We start from the raw sequence: 26,539 nt of genomic DNA, 5'->3' as shown, positions 1-26,539 counted from the left end.
TTTGCCATTTTTGTTGATATTGTGCTCCTATTTTGTTAAATGTGCCACAAATAGATCAGCCTACATAGCACCAGACAAATTGTGGCAAGAATTTTCACTATTACTGAAAATTCATATTTTAATTGATAAATTAAAGAAAAACTTAAATTGCTATACACTAACCTGAAGAAAAATGAATTTATGAATTTATTCACGAATAAAGAAACTTAATTTGCTGTATACTAAGTAAAGCTAAGTAAGTTATGATAAGTTATGCTAACTAAGCTATATGCTCATTAAACAGAAGGCAATTGTTCTCAAAAGCAACATTATGTAACAGTTAAAACTGTAGGGATGGGAAGCATTTAAAAAGGAGAAATGCACACTTTCACTTACATATGGGTGAAGATTTTTCAGTTCAAATGGTCAGTTGATCTGGAACAAGACATAATTGAAGCCAACAAGTCTTATTTATAGGAATGTACCTTGTCTGAGAGCAATGCCGATATCTTAAGTATCTTCATTCCCAGTACCCTGCCAAGTTCCTGAAGAAAAAATATAATTAAGGCTTGTTCAATGATTAAAGCAGAAGAGAAAATTTTAAAAATACAAAAGGAAGTAAAAGGCAAAATACTGTTTAAAAGAAAATGATCATTTTGTTACAAATAGCAATAATAGTTACATAAAATCAATGGTGAAAGGGCATTAAAAAAACCTTCAGGATTATCCCCCTGAAGATCGCGGAGCATCACCTGTAGTAGGTACTGTCCAAGGTACTGGGGATCCAGAGAGGAAGAAAGCATGGCTTCTGCCTTCAATAGAGTTGTTGAAATAGTAGCAGTCTGTATCTTTTTCTCTCTTAAAAAGATTTATTATTTGGAGACAGAGAGAGGGAGGGGGAGAGAGAGAGAGAGAGAGAGAGAGAGAGAGAGAGAGAGAGAGAAAGAGAGAGATTCTTTCAATTCACTGGTCCATTCACCAAATGCCCTTAACAGGCCAAGCCAGGGTCCAGAAAATCCTTCTGGTTCTCCAAAGTGAGTGCCAGAAGCCCACGAACCTGGATCATCACCCTCTGTCTTCCAGGCACATTAGCAGAAGGTTGAATCCAAAGTGAACCTGGGGCTCAATCACATCTGTGATGTACCTGCTGTGCCATGATGCATATTCCATGTCACTGATTTTTAATCCTTTGCATAGTCCTCTTAAACCTCTCATGTTGTTTACCAGTTTTCTAAGCCAATGAGATCCAGGTGGCATTATTTATACATATTCGTATGCATGTGTGTAACAGCATACACACCAGCTTGTGTTTTGTTTCTCACATACTTATTCAGACAGTCCGTCACACAGTTGCCCAACAAATATATCTTGGGTGCCAAATATTTGCCAGTTGCTGGGGATTCAGAGGAGACAAAATGGAACAAGTCTCTATTCCCCACAAGTTTACATTCCAGTAGAGATGGCAGATAAGTTGGATAATCGTAAGTTCTATGATTAAATATAAAGCAGATAGGGGATGGACTCATGCTGGGGAGCACTATTTTAAGCGGAGCAACCCGGGGACAGAAATGCAACTGCAGGGAAAGAATGAGGACTGGGCCTGTCTGGGAAGATTCCTCATCTACCTAAGGCAAAAGCAAGCTTGTGTTAGGGAAGCACAAAGAATGAGGAGAAGAAGGAAATAAAGTCAAGAGATGTTATAGGGGGTGGTGCCATGTGATTTGGTCGTGTTTCTATAGGTTGGTTATTCTACTCATGTTTCTCACATAGACTTAAGCTCATACCTCCATGGCTTAATGTTTTAGGGGATGGCAGCAAGCAGAGATGTTAGTCACCCTCCAAAGAGCCTCATGACTCATGATTCAGTCAGCTAGCCCTGTTGATCTCTGGATGAACATAAAGATTTTTCTGGCTTAGGAATTCTTCCATTCTGCAAAGTTGACTCTGTCCCATTAGATGTGACTGAAATAATAGCTCAAAGACAGGCTGCTTACTTCCAACTTCATCTGAATCAGTCTGTCACTACTATGATATATGGTATAGACCTGATATCTGCTGTTATCCAACTTGCTCAATAAATTCTACACAGTGAAAGTAAAAGCTTCTATTGAAGGGAATGCAATAGATCTTTATTGGCTAAACTGGATTACTCCACAGTAAAATAAAAAATTACGAAGTTGCTGTTTGGAAGTGCTTAATTTAGGGTGATGATGAAATACTAATATACCAGTACAATATTCCCTGATACTGATTGGATTTTCACCTGTATGCAGGATTTCAGACATTGGACCATGAAGACCAGATTGCTTTGTTGAAAGGGTCTGCAGTTGAAGCTATGTTTCTCCGTTCCGCTGAGATTTTCAATAAGAAACTTCCAGTTGGACATACAGACCTATTGGAGGAAAGAATTCGAAAGAGTGGTATGTGTCTTGGTTAATGTTTCTCCAAATAAAAATCGTTGTATTTCACTATGGCGGTTATGACCTAACATGTGCAATGAGGTGTGCTGACTGTGCCAGGCGTGGAGAATGGGTCTGAAAAGGTAGGTGTTGACAATGAGACTTACGGAGGCATGCCGCAAAAATCTACATTGTAAGAACAAAGTCTCAAAAATATTCTCTTCACAGCACAGTGGTGAAGGGCCAGAGAATGGAAACATTGGAAAGCTATGCTCATTTCAAACATGGTGAAAACATAGCATTCAGTTATCAGGATTATTCCATCTAGGAGGAGAAGTTATTCAAACCTTCATGTAGAAAGATCAAGTATAATACTATTATCCATTGCTGTCAAAATACGATAAAAGTTATAGTACCAAAATTTAGATATGGCTTTATTAGATTCCAGACACTTTTCTAAGTACTTCCAAGGGTACTTCAAAACACGGAAATGAAATCCAAAGATAAGTTTGTTTTGGCACAAAACATTTTTGAAGGCATTATGATTTTTTCATAATAAAAATTTTAATGAACTTTTTGAAGATACCTTATATATTTAGATTTCAAAAATTTTCATACCAAAATACATTTATCTTTTGATTCAGTTTTCAAAAAAAGTACTGTTGCATATGATTTCATCAAATCCTGGCAAAAATTCTGTGAAATCAATACTATCCTCATTCTCATTTTACAAAGGAAGAAACTGAGAATAACTTTTGCTGAGATAAGCAGAAAGTCTGACTGCAGAAGCCATGTGTCTTAACCACTGTGCTACACTGCCTCTCAGGAGACAAAGCACAAGGTTAACTTACAATGAAGTAGTAGTGACACAGGCAGTTAAACAGACATTGTAGCGAATGGCAAATTCTGTGCAATTTACCTTGGACAGTGCTTAAAAAGAACATTTTTCCTCAAAGACTATAGCTGGGTGCGGGGGGGATGAATGAAATAAATTCTCAAGGCTTTTCCATTCAAAGCAGGTGTTTAGTCTGAGGGCTAAGAGGCCCATGTCCCATATTGTAGTATGTGGGTTTGATTCCTGGCTTTGGTTTCTGAGTCTGGTTTCCTGTTAGTGCAACAATGATGTTCTAGTCATTGAGTTCCTGGGACCCACATGGGAGACCTGGACTGCACTGCGTTCCCAGCTTGTGGCCCTGGCTCTTGCATCTGGGGAATGAACCCGATAAAATGTAAGAACATCTTTGACTTTTGAAGCCAGTGTTTTATAGTGATTGAAAGGAAAGTTTGCAGGCAGTTCTTATCAGTTATATTATGTAAAAAATGAAAATATTCCGACTTATTTTTAAAAGCGGTCTTTCTGAGTCATCATGTTTTATTGCCTTAAAAACTGAAAGTAATTTTTAAAATTCCTGGGCCATCTTACCAAAACCAAATCCACAGAACAAGAACAAAATATAAAAATTAGAATCTTCAATAGAGTTTAGAAGCATATGCTTTTCAAGAAGGTAATCTTCTTCCTATAAGGTTATTTAGTGGTTTCCCTTGTTTCATGACAATGTGCTCTTGTGGCAGTAAGGCACTGCCCTGCAGAACTGACAGTTCCCTGGGAAGAGATGAAGTGCACACAATTCCAACAGAATGAGGAAGAAAAAAAGCTCAGAAAGAGGTGACTTCTAGTTGTGGTCTTTGAGCTGGGCTTTGAGCTGGGCTTTGAAGGATATTTGATTTGAAAACTCAGTATGGTGGTCCTAAAGAGAAGGACCACTCAGAGAAAAAGTGAAAAGGACAAGAAAGCTCAGAGCACACACAAACACACAGCCTTTGAGTGGGGAGAAAAAGGTTGCGTTAAAGAAAACAAAAGGCAAAATGAAAACAAAGTAGCAGATGGTTGAAGGCTTGGAATGTTACGCTGCAGATTTCGTTGCCTTTTTAGTGATACAGAGGAATGAAAATGTTTCCACAGGAAAAGTGAAACCTGCAGAGGGAAGTTTACAAGTCAGTGATGTTAGGATAAGCCAGGATGAGAGACACCTGCTAGGAGGCATGAGGATTCAGAAAGACTTACAGGTGCATCCTTTTACCTTTACATGCTTTGAAAGACCTCATACTGACAAAAATAAGAATTTTAGTCCTGTATAAATTTCACCACCTAATTATTCAGTGTACACTCTGTATGTGTTCATGTGTATGTGAGTGTATATGCACGTGTGTGTTTGGCCGAGAGGACAAGGGCTGAAAATGATAACCTCCAAGCCATCCATCATTCATTGCTACAAGTCTTACTGCTCTTCTCTCAATTAATTCAAACTTTATGATTGACAGTGTAGCCAGTTACTCATGCAGTTACTTCTGATTTTGCATCTGTAATTGACAACTCAGGAAAAAAAGTAAAGAATGCAAGATTAATTCTTACCTGTATAAACTTAAATCCATGAGTCAAATTCACATTTTAATGAGTAAAAGAAAGGGGATGATGGTTCCTGTCTCAAGACATTGTTCATTTTACTGTTAAAGTCTCTTTCACTCTCCAAAGAGCCTCCTTCAGCTACTGTGTGTGAATGGTTTCATTTTTCAGAATGATCTTTAGGAATACTGACTTTGGAATATGACTTGAATCTAGGTTTTACTATTTATTAGTGGTATATCCCCTTTAGGGAATAAAAACTATCAAAATTGAGTCCATAACCATTTTGATCTCTGTGAAATCATGTCTAACTTTAATATTTGTTCTGCAGGCTTGCCTGCATGCCTGGATTTTTATATGAAAAATTTAGAAGGCAGAACTTGACTCTTTATATTTATTTGAGAAGAGGAGAGAAGGGATAAAAAGCTAGTTCATTCCCCAGATGCCTGCAACGTTCAGGGCTGAGCCAGACCAAAGCCAGAAGCCAGAAACTCAATCTAAGCTTCCTACATGGTGACAGAGACCCAGTTACTTGAGTCATCACTGTTGCTCCAACTGTATGCTTCGGCAGAACATTAGAGTCAGGAGCCAAGGCCAGGTATTGGACCCAGGCACTCCTATATGGAGCCCAGACAACTTAATTTGAGCCTTAATTTCTAGGTCAATAGCCTGTTCTGTTACTTGCTCTTTCTGTGTCCGTGTTTTATTCTAGACCTACTAACCTGGCTTGGAGTGGACGCTCAACAAAAGTGTGTGGGATGAATGACTATTGCTGTGAGCTTGGCCCATTTATTCAATGTTAAACAGGCTCTTCTCCTGAATGTCAGAGTTACCGTTATCCCTGAATGACAACTAACCAATAAAAGGTCTTTTTCAGACCTTGTCTGTGATAATCAATTTTGGGGACAAATATCACTTCTGCATTTGAAAAGGGAAGAGACAGTTTGGCTACAGACATTCTGTTGTAGTCTCTCTCCTCAGAGATGAGTCATTTCAAGTTGATTCAGATGCCAGATCATTACAAAGAGGGTGCAATTTCTGTCACATGAACTGAAACGTTTTGGTGAGAAGACATCCAGAAGGGAATCACAGTGGCTGTTTCCCTGCTCTCTCATCTGCCTCGCTCTCAGCTGCTCAGCTCCCATTTGTCCCTTTTGCCTGGCTCCATCACACGAGTCCAGTCAGATGTTACTGTTTCTGTAGTGACCACTGGGGCGGGACAGGATTCTTCCTTTCTTGCTAAGATGGAGAACATTCCTTTCACTGTGGTTCAGTGGAGAGAGACATATAAAACCCAAACTTGCCTGAAAACGTTCACTAGAATATTATTATGAAAGGCATATATGTATGGTAGATACATGAATTATAGCACCAAAATAATTATTCGGCACCCATTATGTGTCATGTATCAATATTTGTGTGAGCTTTGGGTTCTATGAGAAGCAGATATCAAGATGAGATTAAATGTGTGAAAGGCTAATTGGGGGAAATTCCCCTGAAGAACAGAGGAGGAGGAAGAAGTAGGTGTCACCCAGAGGCACCTTTTCACCATCAGGCTGATCTTGTACCTGTGAAAGGATAGTAGAAAGAAAGTTTTGGAAAAGCACAGTTCTGGGAAAAGACACAGTGGGCCGATGGAGCAGGACAATGGTTGGGTTGCTTACGGATAGTCAACATGGACACTCCTGCTCTGCTCGGTCAGCAGTTGGCAGCAGACAGGTGTATGTGTGTACTCAACTGTTCACAGGCTATCGGTCAGCTGTGCTCCCTATCACGGACCCTCTGAATGGGAGATCTGACTGGGGCACTGCAGCTCCATGGTCAGCATCATGCCTCATAAAAGTGTCTCATTTGTTATTCACAATACTTCGAGGTGTCTATCAGGAACTCCAGAACACGTTCATATTAACAGCTTCTCTCCCTCCAAATTTCAGTCTCAAACATCAACCCCTCAACTGACAGTACCTTCTTGTTCTCTGATCCTCTGCTTTCTAGCACCCTAATGTCAATGACTTTTTTGTTTCCAAACAACTTCCATTCATTGACCTTCCACCCGATAAGCTAACCCTTTATCCGCTGACTGCTACCGTCTATCTGATCTCAAGTTTCTCAATGCTTGACTTCTGGTTCATGACCCTTAAGTCATTCATTGCATATCCTTGCTTGTCTTTTACTTATGAAATTCCATCCCTGAATGAATACAACTCCTTGCCTCCCTGCTACTGATTCAGACTGAGGCACATGACTTTTGACAATCCACTGGGAAGAACTCAACTTGTGCATCAAACGCATCCACAAATGCTGTTTCTGTGATGTAGAATGGAAGTCTTAGGTGGGGATAAGCTCTCCTTGGGAACACTGGCAGTGAATGGAGAACTTTTTGGTTTTAATGACTAGAGCAGGGATGCTGCTAACATCCTGTGATGCTCAGTACAACCTCCAAAACATACAATGACCTGGTCCAAAATGCCACCATCGGTCTGAAAGAAGCAGAGAATGGGGATTCAGGGGCAGTTAGCAGTGATTTCCATGTGACAGTATCTACAGGGAATGTTTGTGATTTGCACAAAAGTGGAATTGTATAGAAGATATTTATTTCTTGAATTGCCATTGAATACAGTAACTTACTTTGTGCAAGGCACTGTGTATATACTTACTTTATTATTGAAATAATATTACTGAGATAATAGTAAGATAGAGTGGCTTTATAGTGGAGATACGAATGCATGGTTTTTGTCCTTCAGCAGCTCTCAGAAAAGTAAGAAGGGTAGATGAGCAAATACTTCTTGGTTACTCTTAGGACTACACAGAAGACACATGTAAAATGAAATCAGAGCCTAAAGGAGTCACAGCCGCTTGTGTGAATCTAGCTAAAGCAGAAAGGCTCCGAATGTTGACAACTGAATCCTGGAGATTTGTTTAAAAGAATTATCAGCTTTAAAAATCTGTGAAACGTATTCCAAGCGGAAGATGGCCAGTATAATATTATAATAAAAATAGAACGGTAAGAATGTAGAGAAATGAGAGTACATCCATGTACAGGATCTAACAGTGTCTTGCTATTTGTGAGAGTAAAATTTATAAGGCTGCACATGTACCAAGTGCTAGATTACTAAGGGCAGTGAACGCCAATATAGGACTATAATTTATTCCTACACAAAGGTGGTGATTTTGTAATATTCTGAGCAGACCCTACCCTGTACCACGAAAAGTTCTACCTGGCAGTAAAGTAAAGGAAGATTTGTAAGAACTGGTAAAAGAAGCAGTGGGACTTGTAAAATGGCTAATGCAATAACTAAGTGAGAAAGGATGAGCATTCTTGCAGATTAAAAATATGCAATCAGCAAGAAGAGAACTTGACTAATAATTTCACAAGTTTAAAAGCTTGTGATCCTTCATGCTTTCGAAAACTTAAGGAATGACATTTTTCAGGGTAGGATCTGTATAATACATATGCGTGTCTCTAAGAGGCTTTCCTAAAATATCAGGCACATATTGTGATCATAGAAACCATCACAATTCACATGCCGATTCATATTTTATTATCTATGTTAATACTTCCATGATTAATATTTAAGTTTGTTTCTCCATGTGGATTTCCAGAACCTTGCCTGTCCCTCCTATCACATAAAAACTGGATCTTGCAAGATATAATAACTTTGCAGAATTACCTTTTATTCTGATGGTAATATAACACATTCCTGTTTCTATTGTACATTTAATTCCAGAGTAACATAATATTTTAAAGATATCCCACTTACATCTTCAGGACTCTTGAAAGAACATGTGAAATTATTTTCTTATTCTTAAAATCCATACTCTTGTTGGCTGTTATTAAGGCCTTATCTCCTACACAAAGATACAATCTCTTGAGTTGCTTTCACTTAATGAGCTTTGTGTTTATTTATGTTAATTGAGGCCTTAGAATCTGTATCTGACACAATCTGTTGTTTCCACACAATTCAAATGCATCAATAGTTTTATTTGTAATGCAGTATTATAATGCAAACTAGGCTTTTAAGCTGGGATTTTTAATAAAAAATAGGAATAAGCATATGATCCACTAAAGATGATAGGATCAAAATAGGCTTATTAGCATTGCATGAATTTACATCTTAACATTAAGAAAATTGGCAATAAATTTTTCATAGAATAAAGCAGCTTACTCTGTTTCAAGTATAGATATTCTCTGAGATTTACAGAATATATTTAGGAGGCTTGTTCGAACCCCTTAGGAAATATAAAAGCAATATTTAGTTTAGTAAGCATATATTAGGCTAGCAACAGTCATTATATGGGGATGCTGCTGTATTTAGTTTTGGAACGTATCATTTTGTTAGCAATCCCAATAGCCCTGATCCACAGATGCCATGCTTTTAAGTTATAGCTGGAAAAGATGTTAGATAAATTGCCCAAGTTCATACAGCTAATCAGCAGAGTGCTGGGAAATGAATGCACATATTCTGACTCAAAGCCAAAGCATTCATTTTAGTTATCGCACTCATCATTCACCCACGTCTGATGTTTGCCCAACTATCACTTAGTAGATATTTTAATAGTCCAGTGAAACACAAATCCTGCCACTTGGTAAAAAAGAAAAAAAAAAAACAGCATGAGTTACACCCAGTTATTTCAAATTGTTTCTAAGAAAGTGAGAAAATGAATAGAGACAATGAGGCTAGAAAAGGGAGATACGCTTAACAGAGTGATGGGGCTGTAGTTGGGTAGTAGTACAACATGACGGCATACAGTAAGGACTAGGGACCACTATGCTTCTTTTGCTATTCTTCAAATATATGTGTTCTTTTTCCACTGCTTCAGCAACTGGCAGAAAATGAAACCAATTACAAGAACCAAATTTTCCAAAGAAGCACATGTAAGCTGATAGTGTCTGAAGGAAGGGTTAGAAATACAAGTAAATAACAGAATATTTATAAGAAAGGCAAATACATTCAAGTGTAGCATCCTTAACATCTCTAACTTTGCTTTTCACAAATAGACAATTTGGGCATGAAGTGAATTGGGACTCTCAAATCATAGGAAGAGACTGTTTTCAAATTAAGGACTCTTGAACTAGTGGACAAAAGATCTCTTTTCTGTCTTTCAAAAATAAATACAGATGGGGGAGCAAATGTTAAGGAACATAAAGGGGATATTTTCATTGTTTCTTAAGCCTTTTGCACTTGCTCAGTTTGGGCCTTCACATACCTACCTCTACTTTTACTCTGTCAACTGCCAGAACAGTTTATATTCCCTGTATTGTCCCAGTGACAGCACATACTAGATAAATAAATATTGGCAAATTTTGTTGAGATGAATCTAGTTCATCAGCTTAGATTCTGGAAACTTCCAAGACCTGGTAAGACCTAATAGCGCTAGATGATTGTAGCCACTGGTGCCAACGGGAGGTATATTCTTTATTAAATATTTTAAAATAAATGTTTTCTATTAATAATAGTCATGCTATGGTACAGAGTATGACACAGCTGACTCACTGGCCAGTCTGGCGATGGGAAGAGAATGTTCCTCTGGTCTGAATGGCATTCCCTGCCCCCACACCATCACACAGTGACAGCACCCTTACCACAAGAAATTCCCCAAACACAGGACTATCTTAGTTAGCAATCATTTATCCATCCCCTGCCATGTCTCCGGCAAAACGCAAGAGATACAGAAGTAAGACCCATCTTTGCAGGACCCTTCATGGGTCAGGAAGCACACCAAATGCCTGCTCTTGTATAATTTGTATCTATCTATCTATCTATCTATCTGTATCTATAGATATATAAAGATTTATTTTAATATATATCAACATACATATATTTATATTTTATAGAGAGAGGATATATTTATATATGAAGATTTATTTTTATTAGAAAGGCAGATTTACAGAGAGAAGGAGAAACATACACACACACTATATATATATATATATATATATTTGAGGGAAGGAAGTTCACTTCCATCTGCCTGTTCGTTCTCCTAACACCCACAGTGCTTAGAGTTGGAGCAGACAAAAGCCGGGAGCCTAAACTCAATCCAGTTCTCGCACATGGTTGTGTATTAGCGGAAAGCTGGAATTAGGAGTCAGGGCTGAGGAACGCGGCCCTCCAGTGCGGCATTCAGTCATCCTAACCATTGCCCTAACTGGTAGGGAAAACAAACAAACAAACAAGCAAAAATAAAAAACCCGCCTGCCCCTTCGTAAAACGTAGAAGCTAATTGATGCTGCAGAGAGAGACCGGAGAAATGAAGTGTGATGGGTCCAGTAGAGTTGAACATAGGAGGAGACAGCTAGTTCTATTTCATTGTGAAAGGAGAGTGTCATGAAGAAGCAAAATTTGAACCTGGCATTGGTACATGGGTGTGGTGTCTTAGCCTAATAAGGCTATTTTAGCAGAAATATATTTATTTATTTATTTAGAAATATTTATTGTATTATAGCCAAAAAAAAAATTCCGCAAAGACACAAAGTTATCTTATTTGTAAGGGGAGCTATCAATTGGGATTTTTTGGCAGATGGCAGAAAACCTAACTCAACAGAGCCAGGATAAGTAAGGACAGAGCTTAGCTGAAAGCAGGAGCTCAGGGGAGGAGTGGCAGCAGAACTGGTTAATTCAGGACTCAGCGCAGGAGTGGGAGCCAAGGGCCCTCATCTTACTGCTCTGCTGTCCCACCATGCGTTTGCCCTGAGACAGGTTCTCTCGCTCGTGTAATGGCCACAGCAGTTCCAGGTGTCTTTTCCAGGTACAACCAGTCTAGCAGTCCAAGGAAGGAGGGGTGGTGCTTTCCTGAGGATGGGAATCTAACAGCTCGGAGAGTAACTTTATTAGGGGGCAAAATAAAATGGAAATATGTATGTTTATGAGCAATCTTTTAAAATGTCATGGAAAGTGCATATTATGAGGAAACTGTGTAAGGACCTCAAAAATATTTCTATACCTAAACTTATCTTTTAATCCCATTTTTCCAGGATTTCTTGAAATACTCTGGTGTTTCTTAGGAGCTTCCCGATAGGCTCCGCTGTAGTCTCATTGGTCAGAATCTCACTGCTTTTGTCCCTGAATACACTGACCTCGTTCATGGGAAATGACACCAGCTGTGCCTGGGCCTCCAGGCTGAGGTGGGCATCTGCCTCCAGAGGCAGGAAAGGAGGACAGTGACCACACTGTGTGGGAAACAAGCTCGATCAACTTTTGGAACCAAGAACAGGTGTCACTGATTTATTAGAAAACCATTGTGGTGGTGAGAGCTTAGTTTGAAAGGGAAGCAGAGGGCACCCACAGCCTTACCCTCTATGAGATTTCACACTTCCCCGTTTAATCACATAATTTTTGAGATGCTCGATCTGTCTTGAGACAGGCAATTACACAAGGTGTAAGAAGTACATAGAAAACCAGGAAGAACGTTTGTCTAATGCTCATATTTCTATGTCTCTCTCACACACACAATCACAAAGACACCTGTTTTTGTTCCCAGTATACGGCGAAGTACGTTCTGAAAGACATTTTTTTTAAAAACAACTTAAATCAGTTAATTCTATCAAATTGCTATTTTGTCAAATAACATGTTTGATCATTGAATAATCACATACTTGTTATCATTGTTGTTGTTAAAGAAGGCAAATAAGAAGCCAGAGCGAAATGTTCATATAACCTAGAAACATGCCTTGGCAGTCTTTGTAATTTAGTTAGAAAACAGCTCCCCCTGGTGACCAAAACTCAGCTAATTTGTCACAACAGCAAAAGCGAAGAAAATTTGAAGCAAGTCACCAGCAAGGAAGACAAAGCAAGAAAACAGGGCAAAGACTGTCCTCTTCAGGACGGCGTCGTTGTTACATTTCTTACTTTAGAAACCGCTGGTTCACAAACGCTGGAAATCCCGTCTTCTTACATGTCTAAAGTTAGAAACTGCTGCTTCTGAGGCCCTGTGTGATGATAGCTCAATTGACTAACTCTCCCATTACAAATGCTGGGATTGTAGGCACCCACTTGTGTCCCTGATGCTCCACTTCCCATCCAGCTCCTGCTTGTGGCCTGAGAGAGCAGTCAGCCCGAAGTCTTGGCCCCCTGCACCTGCACGGGAGACCAGGAAGAAACTCCTGGCTCCTGGCTTTGGATCTGGCCATTGTGGCTACTTGGGGAGTGTACCAGCAGACGAAAGATCTTTCTATTTCTACCTCTCTCTGTAAATCTGCCTTTCAAATAAAAATAAATAAATCTTTAAGAAGAAAAGAAAAGAAAAACTGCTGGTTCATAAACACTGGAAACATTTCCTGCGTTTATACTGGCATGATCAGTTCTGATGGCTAACTCAATTCCCAAAAATACTATATTTTATCCATCCTGTAGAAAACTTGTTTCTTAAAGTCCTGTTAGCTTTTTTCTTCCTTTCTGTATATTTACTCTTGGTTTTTGTAACACACATATGATTAAGCCATCCAAATAAGCATTTTTACTTAATGGTCCCCAAAGAATGTCAACTATAATTAGATAGCTAATGGATCATTGGAGGGGAGAGGGAAGTTGGGACTTAGAAAAATGAAATAAGAAATTAGATAATCAAAGATGATTTCTAAAAATTGTAAATTTCCAAATCAGCTGCCTTGGATTATGTCTAAATCCTCCTGGTCATGGATTATGTCAGGTCATCACAACTCATGGTGGTGGCCCATGACTTTCAAACTAAGCCAAAAAAAGTGGCCATTTTTTTGAAGACAAAAATGATAACTTCGCAAGAGATGTTAGGTCTTAGAAAAACACTGAGGCAAATCAGTCAATTTCTAGTCATACCCAGTTGTTTTTTTTGATAGCAACATAGCTTCTTAAAGATTAAAGTACACCAAGGCAAAAACTAAGATGAGCTGAGATTAAGATGAACACATTGACTCAATTCTTCTGTATAGCTAAAAAAATAGCATCTTATATATTATTTTTTGCTAACACTTATTAAGGACTTACTATGGACCAGGCATTGTGCTGAGAACTTTACATACAACATCTCACATAATACAAGCGTTACATAATTCAAGTTTCACAAATAAGAAAACAATGGCTTCAAGAATGTAAGTGATACGCCCATGCTAAAGTTTGGGAATCAGGTGGATCAAACTCACTGGCTCACAACCTTCTAACCACTGCGTTGGAAGCTGGGGCTGGAGTTCCCCAGCTCGTATCCTCTGATCCCCCACTTCTTGATTGTGCTGTGTCATGGATAGTCAGTGCAGTCTGCAACAGCTGGGTAAAGGACAATCTTCCACGTGATGTCATCCTCAAGTTGCTCAACAAAGTCTTTGTTGTTTCTACGGTCCATGAGGGTCAATTAAATGATTAAAGAGGAGAGGAATGGGGGTTGTTGACCAGGGAAAGAAAGGACTGAGCCAAGGACTCAGTTTGGGACGTTTCTTTGTACTCTGGTAGGAGTGAGGGTTTGGGCTTTTCTGGTGCTTTAGGCGGTAAATGTACTCTTTAGCATGGGGACTCAAGCTGTTTTCTGGTTTGCTTCAGTCATGACTCTGGATCTATATCTGGTTTGGGAAGGAATAGAACATCGCATTTGCAGGTGAATCGGTCCTGGAAAACTAACTATCCTTTAATTTGCTGGTTCTCTCCCTGCTCTCCATCTCGGTTCTCCTCGATGTGCCAGCCGAGGTCTCTGCTAGATTGGGGTCACAAACAGAACATGCACCAAGCTGGTATGTGTGTTCATTGAGTGGAGGAAATGACATCAGGAAACCTCAAATTATAAGGAGGAATAAACTAGGTAAGGGAGAAGGAGGAAAACATGTTTAAAGGAGAGAACACCATGTAAACTCAGCAGGAAGAGGGACTTTAACCCAATGGTAATACACTGTGGTTAAGACACAAAGAGCCAGCATTGAAGTACCCAGGTGTGATGCCCAGCTCTGACTCCTGGTAATGCAAACCCTGTGAGACAGCTTAATTACCTAAGCAGTGATGGCATAAGTGATCCACATGGGAGCCCTGGATTGATTTTCTGGTTCCCAGTTCCTTCCCTGTCCCAATTCCACTCATTCCAGGTATTTGCAGAGTGCAGTGCTGGATGGGAGTGCTTGCGCTCTCTTTCTCCTTCACTCCCTCCTCTTTCCTTCTTAATTAAAAAAAAGGCAACATGAATTATTGTGGAACCACAAGTACGTGAACAAGGCTCAAGGCAGGGCCATGGACTACAAGAACAATAGTGCCTCTTAGTCTTAGCTAACAGAGGACTGGAACCTACCATCTTTGCTTCCATCTCTCACCAACTGTGTCTGTTGATAAGTTGTACAATTTATCTACATCATGAGGTTTTGGGAAGATGAAATGAATTACGGCATGAGAAATGCTTAGAACAATGCCTGCCATGGAGTGATTAGTACTTAATACAGGTGAACTCTACTGACAGTATCATGAGTAGGAAGAGTGACAGCGGGTTTCTGTATGAACAGGAGAAAGATTAAAACTTTATATCAAAGATTATTAAAGCGTGAGTTTTGGAAAATCTGTTGAGAAGTGGGGAAAAATCAGTCTGGCACAGGGACAGAGGATAGATTGAATATAACAAAGCTAAAGATGAAAGACTAATGAAGAAGCAACTGCAAAAAAAATCATAAAGGGATGATAAAGGGATGATAAACTAAGTCAGTGCCAGGTGCAATAGAGAGGGGACAGGTGCCAGGTGAAGAAGTAAACAGGGGGATCCACTGAGCTGAGCATCTCAGCTGTCAGGAAGAAGCTGGGTGAGCAGTGACCTCAGCAGCTGAGAAAGGGAACTCCAAAAAAGGAAGGTGGGGAGTTTAGTTCTGAATATGATGTCCAATTTATGACATACTGTCATGCGTTTAAAGAGGATAGACAGGGGCCAGTACAATGGCCCAACTCCAAGTACTGGCATCTGTCATAGGAACTAGCTCATGTCCCAGCTGCTCCACTTCCCATCCAGCTCCCTGCTCCTCGGGGGAAAGCAATAGAGGAAAGCCCACATCCTTGAGACCCTGCACTCGTGGGGGAAATCTGAAGAAGTTCGTGGCTCCTACCTTGGGGGTCAGCTCAGCTCTGGCCATTGCAGCCATCTGGGGAGTGAACTAGCAGATGGAAGATCTTTCTGTCTCTTTTTCTCTCTGTAAATCTGTCTTTCCAATGAAAATAAAAGTCTTCAGAGAAAGAGAGAATAAACAAGAACCCATGTCCAGTAGGCAATGGATAAATTGGAATATTTTGATAAGAACCCTGGCCAATATGTCAAGTAATGTTGTTTATATTTTATATTTCTGGAATGTAAAACCATTTATTATTATTTGTGTAAAATGTTATCTCTGCCTTAATTATAGATATCAACATTGGAAAGATTCATTAATGCTGTCTAGAATATTGTGAACTTCTGAGATTCTCTTGGTAATCCAGGAGCACTCTCCTGAGGTGTGAGCTAGCCATGACAGAAACAAGATAACCAGTGATATCAAAGAGATGCAAACCACGGATTAGACCATCTCTTGGGGATTGTGTTCAGGGGTCTCCTTGTAGTATCCTGCTTGTGTATGAGACGCATCCTATATAGTAATTACTTGAATGTGTGCATAGGGATTTAATATTAATGTGTACGTATGTATGCACACATATCAAGCATTTCTAGTTTTAAACTTTTCAGTTTAAACCGATTTTACTATAACTGTCATTTTTTTAACGTTCTTCATAGGTATTTCTGATGAGTTTATAACACCTATGTTCAGTTTTTACAAAAGTGTTGGGGAATTGAAAATGACCCAAGAAGAATACGCACTGCTCACAGCAATTGTTATCCTCTCGCCAGGTAATTTTAATTTCTATGCCACGTTTTTTTTTTCAATATCATGGGTAATGCTTCTGTCTAAAGTCTGAAAAACAGAACCCTAAGGGAAAAAATGGGTCTGTAATTCTACCATTCCAATTGAATCATTATTAACCTTTCACTATACTTTTCATTCTCTTTTTTGAAACATCACACACATATACTTAATAAGTACATTCCAAATAATTACTACGTACTGGACATGGTTCTAGATGTGAAGGACTGGCAGGAAACAGCTTGCATGCAGTGTCTACTGTAGTAGGATGAGGAAGATGAATAAACAAATAGAAATACTTTTGCAGAAATTGGCAAGTACTTCAAAATATAACATGTCAGGATGTAAGGCAATAAGAACAGGTAGTTAGCTAAGGGGGTCCAGGTTGGACACTAGCTCTGGTTCCTGATTCCAGTTTCCTGATAATGTACTCCCAGGCAGACGGCAGTGTGGGAGGCTTTGCAGTCCGTTCCTGGACCCTGGCGTTCCTGGTCCAGCAGGAGCAAGCATTTGGGGAGTGAACCAGATAGGACAGCTCTCAGTCTCTCTGCTTCTTTCACTGCCTCTGAAATAAATTAATATATTTATTTAATAAAAAGGCTACAAATAAGGTTACAGGAAAATGCTATTTTAATTCATGTTCATGGAAGATTTACCTAGGTGGTTGGATGTGAGCAGGAGCCTAGATGAAATTTTGTGTTTTTGTTTCCTTTTTAAAATATATATATATATATTTATTCTAAACACACACACGCACGCACAGAGGATGGCAGGTAGCAAAGGAAAGAAAAAAAAAAGAAAGGGAGAAAGAGATTAAGAGAGAAAGAAGGAAGAGATTCTATCTGATGGTTTACTCCCCAGATGGCTGCAGTAGCCAGGACTTAGTTTATTCTGGCCAGGCTGAAGCCTAAGGTCAGAAACACCATTTGGGTAGCAGATTCCTAAGCATTTTGGCTTTAGGGAGTCTTCTAAGGAGCATGGTGTGTTCTCTTTACCTGTTCTATAGCTTGATCTAGTTGTGGCTGTATGTGTATGTGAGTGTATGTGTGTATTTACCAAATCAAACTCTCAACTTGCTCATCTCAAGAACAGAACATTTGTAAACGTACATTTCGTAAAAGTGAACCTTGCCAAAATGAAGCCCCATTAATGCTTTCCCACTTTCTTGTTTTATTTTAAACTCCAAAATAGATAGGCAATACATAAAGGATAGAGAGGCAGTAGAGAAGCTTCAGGAACCACTGCTGGACGTGCTGCAGAAGCTGTGTAAGATTCATCAGCCTGAAAACCCTCAGCACTTTGCTTGTCTCCTGGGCCGGCTGACAGAGCTGCGGACGTTCAATCACCATCACGCGGAGATGCTGATGTCGTGGCGAGTCAACGACCACAAGTTCACGCCGCTGCTCTGCGAGATCTGGGACGTGCAGTGATGCGCGTCGCAGAGGAAGGCGCTATGCGTTTCCTCTTGCAACAGAAATCTGATGTCTAACTTTCTTTCATTTGTACCTGGTTCCAGCCAAGGATCTTGAGGAATATTTATATAGTAATTCTATAACTTCCACAGTTGTAAATACAGCGCTACATAGAACTCCTTTCTCTACAGGAGTAGTTTACGAGGCTTCAGGGACTCCTACATTCTCATTGGCCTGCCCTGTTTGCCTGATTAAATTGATTGTTATTTCAACTGTATCTGTTCAGCTATGAAGAAATCTCATTTGGCTCTGTGTCTTATCATACTGCATGTATTTTATTATAGAATTGTATTCAATTTTGGTAATAAACAGTAAATAATGGCAACAGGATTTTCTCTGGGATTGAAATTTTACAAATACATAAACTCTTAATTCTTTAAATGATGAAAGGCATTCTCCTGAACCACAGGGGATAATTGAGAGATTGATAAACTTTCACAATATAAATGACACTTTTCTTATCCCTGGAGGAGCTCTAGTTAGTATTCATTCATTTGTAATAGCCCTCTGAGTATTTCATTTTCTTTGAAGTTCAAATAGAACTTCACACAAAAAGCTAACAGTTTTCCCATAAAATATTCCCCGAGGTGATCTGTTTCCTGACAGTGAGGCTCTGGAGCAATGGCCACAGCTCAGCCTATGCAGAAAACTTGGGAGAGGACAGTCCCTTCTCTCTTAAAAGCTCACTGTTGGTTTCTGCACATACATACAATTATTCATCTTTTTTCATTTGTTTGGTTTTGCTTTTGAAAACACTCCTGCAGCTGGGCACACAGCTGCTATATCCTTCCGCAAGCAGGACTCAGTTCATTTCCTTCTCTCATTGTTACACTGCTGCATTCTCTCCCCTCTCTGCCTTTATCCCTTTGAATATAATAAGACACCTTTGATAAATCATGGGTTTTTATCTCCCTTTTTCCTGAAGTCAGCCAAAATGGAGTTTACAAATAGTTTTTGTATGAAAATACTCCAGCAACCCCGAAATTCTAAGAATAACTTGCTAGTGTGAAAGGGAACGAGTAGGGACTTGCATCAGTTGGATTCTATCTGATATAATAAAAGTGTCTTGAAGCCCCACCATGCACAGAACTCTGTTACTAAACTCCATAGGGGATACGGAGATGACCGAGACGCAAAGCACCTGAGGCAGCTGCAAATAAGCAGAGGAAAGTGTGGGAGGACTACCTAGGTCATTGGTGAAGTCTCACGGAGAAGGTAGCATTTCCAGTGGACTTTACAGGCTAGCCCAGAATTCCATGGGTTGTGAAAAGAGAGGTGGTAGTTGAGGGTAAAACAGGTTAGGAGCCCAAGAACAAAGAGGGGAAATCATGCAGGTCTTAAAGGACTGTAAGTAATTTGGGGTGGGGGCTGTTGGAGGGCAGTCTGTGTACACTGTCCCTTTCTAAGCTTAAATTCCACCATCATAAAGTGAAGCTAGCAGAATCTTCTGCTCAAAGAAATGTAGCTTATTCATGAAGAGTGAGTGAGAAGTTGTAGGCCCACCAGAGAAGGATGGTGAAGGAAGGACAAGTAAGACAGAAGTGAATTTCTGAATGCTTAAAAAAAGAAGTGAATCAATCTCAGAATCACAGACTAGAAGCCATCCATGAAGAAAATGGTGGGGAATTAAGACGGGGTAGAGACAGGACTCTCAGAACGAAGCCCCTCCCAATCTCCCAGCATGCATCCATCTCTAGGTCCAAACCAGTCAGGAACAAACAGCATCCACACCCTGACAGCAAAAGATCCCCACTGTTGTGCCAGAAACTTCCCCAGCATGTGTGCATGCCGGGAGCAGCTCAGTAAGCCTAACATATGACCCTCCTGAGGAGCCATGGTGAGCAGCACTGCCATGATGACCATGTTGTGTGTAAAAGAGCAACTGTCCAGTGCAAACGGATGATGCGCGGGAGATAAGAGAGCATGGCAGCACCTCCCGAGTGGGCAGAAAGTGTTCCTGCTGGGTTGTCTCCCTTGTGCTCAAGCTAAGACCCCAATAAAGCGTTTCTTGGTTGAACAGTGGCCTCTTGCAAATTTCTACTTTCAAGAGAGTCAAGGAACCCAAGGCTGGCATCAAAATGGGAACTGATCGAACAATAGACAGAGGTGGTAGCTCAATTTCACGGATTTAGTCAATTAGCTAAGACCTTGTAACAACACACAATACTGTTTGCCATATGGAAAACCAATTGCAGAACTAGAAGAAATACATCGTTGGCGTTTGTCCCTTGTTCCTGACATGCAGCTTCTAAAACTCTAGGGATTCCCTCAGAGGTAGGGGTAATAGGTACGTATTTGGTATGTGTAATAAGCTTTCTTCAACTGTATCTAAGTTTGTGCATGAAATGTGATTCCCGGTGGGTCCTCAGCTTCAGGATGAGGACCCTATGATTACAGGGTGAGAACTTGCCACCCTAACCCCTTCCTTCTGGGAGGGGAAAAGGGCTGGAGATGGAGCTGTTACCAATCGTCAGTCAATCAATAATGATTGAGCAGCAGAACCTTCATCAAACCTCCTAAACCAAGTATTTGGGAAACTTATGGCTCAGTGAACACATTAAAGAGCTAGGAAGATGATGTGTATGGGTGCTCTGTGGTCCCCTCTTCTGCCCCACCCCATCCCTGGGCCTGTCTATTTTTCCATTTGGCTGTTCCTTAGTCCCTGTATCTCTTGTAATAAACTGGAAACAGTAATTAAGCTGTTGTACTGAGTTCTATGAACTCTTCTAGCAAACTATCATGCCTGAGGAGGGGGAACCCTCGTTTATAACTGATTGGCCAGAAGTAGCTGAAATGAGAACAGTCTTGTGAGATGGAGCCCTTACCTTGGAGGACTGAACTGAGGACAGTTACAGTGTCAGAATGAATAGAATTTGAGGTCACTAAGCTGGTGCCAGAACTAGTCATTGGTGTGGAAACCCCCACCTTTGGTATTAGAAGTACTGTGAGAAGAAGCAGTTCACTGATGGATTCTCTTTTTCAGGAAGAATTTTTATGAGACTTTAAGGAAAAAAAGAATATAAAAAATAAAATAATAGTAAAAGTTTGAAATTAGAACATATGCATGAATATGGGAGAATTGGACTTTATTGCCAGAAAATGCCTATAATTGAAAACAAGGATTATAGAAATAGGTCTAGCACTAATTAGCTAATGAACTTATAAAAATAAACATTTTTGAGGCCTCTTTAAGCCTCAGTTTTCTTGCAGGATTGGCATGAAGATTAAACATGGTAATATTTCTACAGGAATTTATTTGAAAGTATATGCCCATACTCAAAACCCAAATAGTAGCTATGATTAAAATGGACTTAATTGATTGAATAATTACAAATTATTAAAATTGCCCAGCTGGTACTGTTGATATGTTCAGAAAGCATCTTGACTTCTGACGTAATAGATTTTATAACAGCATTTATGGAACATGTAATCTAAAAAAGGAGACAGATAAGAAATTAGTGCAGAAAAAGAAGTACAAATTTTAAGTACTTTGGACAAAGGCTGTCTCCCCTTCTCTGATGCATCCATTTCTGGGCAACTTCCCACACTTTTGTCAGAGATTTTTCTAAAAGGCAAATGTATTATGTATCCTCCTCACCCCCTAGTAGATTCCATTGGCTTCATCATACACTCCCTGACAGAGCACCTGGGACCTTTCACCATCTGGTCTTACTCAAGCCTTGTCTTCCACTCCTAACTAAATTCTGGACTTCCAGATAAGGTGTGCTTCCCAGATTTTTGTAATCTCTTAAAACAAGTGCGAATGGAAGAAATCAAAGAAGGGACAACAGAGAGAAAGTAGTTTTTTTTTTTCCTTTTCCCAGTGCATCCTAGTGTGCTACAACTGGTTGTGATTTTGTCTCCTAGGGGATACTGGTCAATGTCGTGGAGCAGCTTGGGTTGTCAGAACTGGGCAGTAAAGATGCTACTGGTATTCAGTGAGTAAAGACGTGAGACTCTGCTACACATTCTACAAGAGGCTCCCATAGTAACTGTCTTTCCCTGCTCTTTCCCATCCTGTCTTCATCCATTCAGGGTGCCATAATAAAAAACCATATACTGAATTAAGTTATCATCAACAACAGGACTGAATTTCTTTCAGTTTTGGAGACTGAGCAGTCCAAGGACAAGGGTGAGGATTTTCTGGTTCAAAGACAATGCCTTCCCTCTGTGTTGTTCCACCATGAGAGACTAACTAGCTTTCTGGGCCCTCTTGTTTAAGGGCACTAATTCCAATCATGATGGCTGCATCGTCATGACATAATCATCTTCCAAAAGCCCCACAGTCTAACACTGTCACCGTTAGGGGTAAAAATTCAACATAAATTTCAGGGAGACATAAAAATTCAGATCATAGCACATTCCAGGATGGTATGGCCTACACACTGTTTTCCCTCCTGGACTTCATCTAATTTCAACATCATTCTGGAGTAGTGGTGGTTTTCCGGCTGATGTCAACATTATCAACATTTTATGAACCCACGTATAACTGGTCTGCAAAATGTTCGTGGGAGAGTGCTTTGTCTTTCCATTGCATTTTTCCACACAATTTTTGTACTAGACATGAGCAAATATTCCTGAAGCTTTCTTTGTTGCTGAGAATTAGAAACTAATTTCACTTACTGATTGTTTAAGAGTGGAAATTTTCTTTTATCTTCAGTTTTCTTTCTTTCTCTTTCTTTCCTTCTTTGTTTTTTTCTTCCTTTCTTTCTTTCTTTTTAATAAAATTACAGTTTATTCTTTTCTCCCTGTTCCTAAAAATGGTAAATTCAATCAACTGCCACACATCACATTTAGAGGTTGGAAATGTGACTTAGGGAAAGCTAATCAACATCATCTATTGAAGGTCATAGTGATGGGTTTAGTATTGGGTAAATACCCATGTGTTGGAGCTTTCAATTGACTGGGATGATACTCTGCTGGCTCTGTCATCAGACCAGAGAGGGTATACCTAAGAAACCGTTGAACTTGACGGGACAATAAGATGCTGGACTCTATGTTTGGTATACGCTTGCAATGGGGAAATCTCAACTGAACTTGAGCTGTGGTTATGCAATAAGGTGGAGGAATCCACCATGGTGGGAGGGTTTGGGGAGGGGTGGGGAGAACCCAAGTATCTATGTAACTGTGTCACATAATACAATGTAATTACTGAAGTTAAATAATAAATAATTAAAAAAAAAAATACCCATGTAAACGAAATGAGCTATTTTTCTTGGATACTTTTGAGCAGCAGGCAGTGATAGTTGTGTGTGTGTGTGTGTGAGGAATTCTCATTGGATTTGGTAACTCATTCCACCCCTCCCTTAATTTGACTGCAAAGGGCTTATTTTTCAATAATGCCACATTTTGAGGATGGATATGGATTGGGGAGGTGTACAATCAACATGTTGTATATAGATCATGATACAACATTCCTGTGTTAAACACAACAGCTGATGACATAAGATTCCATTTGTCAAATTACTTAACATATTTATTAATACAATCCAGTAGCATTTAATTTCTATCTCTATTAGCTCTCAATAGATTATCCAATGAGCCAGGAGTTTAATTAATTATGACCAAATCAAGGTCTCTATTCCTCAAAAACTTCATACAGAAGCTACACAAAGCACAATCCATAAGACTGACACCTGACAACAAAATGCAGAACAAAACAATGAAAAAAACCAAAACCAGTCAAACAAAACAATCAAAACTGCAACAACTGGGCCCAGCGGCGTGGCCTAGCGGATAAAGTCCTCGCCTTGAACGCCCCAGGATCCCATATGGGCGCTGGTTCTAATCCCGGCAGCTCCACTTCCCATCCAGTTCCCTGCTTGTGGCCTGGGAAAGCAGTCGAGGATGGCCCAAAGCCTTGGGACCCTGCATCCGCGTGAGAGACCCTGAAGAGGTTCCTGGTTCCCGGCTTCAGATCGGCATGCACCGGCTGTTGCGGCTCACTTGGGGAGTGAATCATCGGATGGAAGATCTTCCTCTCTGTCTTTCCTCCTCTCTGTATATCTGACTTTGTAATAAAATAAAATAAATCTTTAAAAAAAAACTGCAACAACTATGGTGCATGTTTAAAAAAATACCGTCTTTCTTGTAGGACTGTAAAAGGTTACCCCTCTTCAATAGCCAAGTTTTCTATGAGTTTTAGAGACTCTTCTGTATTATGTAGAGCTTTTTAGTTGGATAATTATTCCTAATGTACTAACTTTGAAAACTTAGATTTCTAAACATGATTCTTTGTTAGAGTGTATATTTACAATTGGAGAGTTAAGACTAACAGACTTGATCATAAATAGGAATAAACTGGTGAGTCTTGCTTTGCATGTTACAACTATGCAAATTTCAGATATACAAAGCCTTTAAAACAAGCCTATGAACCTAACCACCAATTAGAAAGCTTACACATGAAAGTAGACTGCAGTTCATTAAAGGGAACCCTCAATCATTAATTGCAGTATTAAAGATGGTCAGTGAGCTATCCATAACAGCCATGGCTAGGCCAGGCTAGAGTGAGCACGCAGGAACTGCATTTGGATCTTCCACAAAGGTGGCAGGGCCCAGGCATTTGGGGCATCTTCCAGTGCTTCTCAGGATTCATTAGAAGGTAGCTGGATCAGAAGTAGAGCAGCCAGGACTTGACCTGGCATTTCAGTATGGAAGGAGGTACTAACCAGGAATTAATATAAAAGCGAGAATGAGAAAGCAATAATAGGAAAGGTGTGTGTGTGTGTGTGTGTGTGTGTTGCAAATATATATTAAGAGAGAATGAAAGAGAAAATATTCCTGAGGCAGCATAGTTTCAATTTTTAATAAAGGTATTCTGATATTTAGGAGCACATTATATATGTGTGTGTGTGCATGTATGTGTGTGTGTATAAATGAAAACAGAACAATTATTGATAACTAATGACTTACCATGTAAGTCTTGTACAACACAACTTTCTTAGTCTGAATTTACTTAACCTTATACTTTAGGCTCTGGGGAAAAATGTACAAATATTGATGTTCAAATTCAAGAAACCCAATCTAAAACCCCAACTTCATTTGGTGAAATAAGATGGCATGCAAACTGTCCTTTGGTTTTCAATAGAAACACTAGAACAACAGGTTCCGGGAGATCGACTTATTGAGACACAAATCCCCATCTGGCCTCAGATCCAACTATTTGTCAACACTTACAAACTTTGTCAGCTATGAGATGGCCATTTTCCTCCCCCCAACTCAGAAAGCCAGCTCTGAGAGTCGATCCTGCACGCTGTGGCTGAGTACTCACTGACTTACACTTCGGAAATGTGTCTCTGCACAAACCCGTGGAGACAGCCTTACCTCCAGCCACCCCCACCATCGTCTGCCCATTCCGTCTGCATGTTCCTTTCACCCTTCAAGCCGAACACATCTCAGACCAAAATGCACTCATCTACCCAACAGTTTTTCCATTTCTTGGATCACCATCAAATTGCATGACAGTAAAACCCAGATAAGCAAATTCTTTCAGATCTCCAGGTATTCCCCATCTCCATCACCCTTTCTGAGAATGTTCAAGTCATTATCTTACTTTGATTTGTGGACTGACTGTCTTACGTCCTTCCAAAAATCCTTGAAAATGGCCAAAGCACATGTCTGTTCCTACCAGCTCCTCCTTACAACCATCTAAGGATCTGGATTATTCAACTCCTACACCAGGCCTTCCCTCTGAGCACCTCTAGGACCAATCAGATCACCAAATTTTAGACCACTATTCCCAGAATATTGCTTAGGCTGGATCACCAAATTTTAGGTATTCAAAATCATTATTTCCATAATGTTTCTTAGGCTGCCATACCTCTGAAACCTTGCAATTTTGGGTCCCCCTGCTTAGAAAATACTCCTTACTCCCAATGAGTTTTCCCTTCAGGAAAATTCTTACTCATCCTTTAAATTTTCAATACCACACCACAGCAGTATGGTGTAGTGTGTTAAACTGCTGCTTGCAATGCCCACATCCCATAATAGAGTGCTGGTTCTACCCAGTTCTCTGCTGCTGGGAAGCAGTGGGTGACAGCTGATATGGTGAAGTTCCTTCCACCCACATGGGAGACCCGAATGGATAGAGTTCCTGCTTCCTGGCCCTGGTTGTTGTTGTCATTTAATGAATGACCAGTAAATGGAAGATCTCTCTCTCTCTCTCTCTCTCTCTCTCTCTCTCTCTCTCTCCCCCAATCAGATTAATAATGATAAAATCCATCTTGCCAAACCTCTGATCAGTATCCTCCAAGCCTGCCGCGTGTTTCCTCCTTACGTTGAAGGCTGAGGTGGCTTTTTCACTTTAGTTTCTTGAGGACACAACGGTCTCTTGCTTTTGTTGAGTGAATGAGCACCCACATGCTGGAGAGAGACCATTATTCCGGTCCAGTGTCTACACTTCACAAGTGGGGAAATGGGGCAGAGATGTGACAGAATTTCACAAAAGTAACAGAGTTAGTGGGTG

At 40.0% G+C, this 26,539-nt stretch overlaps 1 protein-coding gene and 1 long non-coding RNA gene across 3 annotated transcripts in view; one reads left to right on the top strand and one right to left on the bottom strand.

The window, feature by feature from the left end:
* Positions 1-18,405, top strand: part of NR1H4 (nuclear receptor subfamily 1 group H member 4) — a 40,193-nt gene extending 21,788 nt beyond the window's left edge. For both annotated transcript variants that reach the window (XM_004589619.3, XM_004589618.3), the window contains exons 7-9: positions 2,253-2,399; positions 16,477-16,590; positions 17,795-18,405. In XM_004589619.3, the coding sequence (XP_004589676.1) occupies positions 2,253-2,399; positions 16,477-16,590; positions 17,795-18,033 (500 nt within the window). In that variant the 3' untranslated portion in view covers positions 18,034-18,405. The remainder of the gene's footprint in view (positions 1-2,252; positions 2,400-16,476; positions 16,591-17,794) is intronic.
* On the bottom strand, positions 383-26,521 carry LOC131482030 (uncharacterized). Its single transcript, XR_009246719.1, has 4 exons — positions 26,307-26,521; positions 2,243-2,371; positions 1,124-1,372; positions 383-524 (listed from the first exon to the last, which is right to left on the bottom strand). It is a non-coding gene; the product is annotated as an uncharacterized LOC131482030 (long non-coding RNA).
* Between the last annotated feature and the right edge of the window lie 18 nt (positions 26,522-26,539).

The sequence above is a fragment of the Ochotona princeps genome, chromosome 15, assembly GCF_030435755.1.
Source record: "Ochotona princeps isolate mOchPri1 chromosome 15, mOchPri1.hap1, whole genome shotgun sequence".
In the NCBI taxonomy this organism is placed as follows: domain Eukaryota; kingdom Metazoa; phylum Chordata; class Mammalia; order Lagomorpha; family Ochotonidae; genus Ochotona; species Ochotona princeps.
Note: the sequence above shows the minus strand (reverse complement) of the source record. Positions and strands in the feature narration are given on the sequence as shown.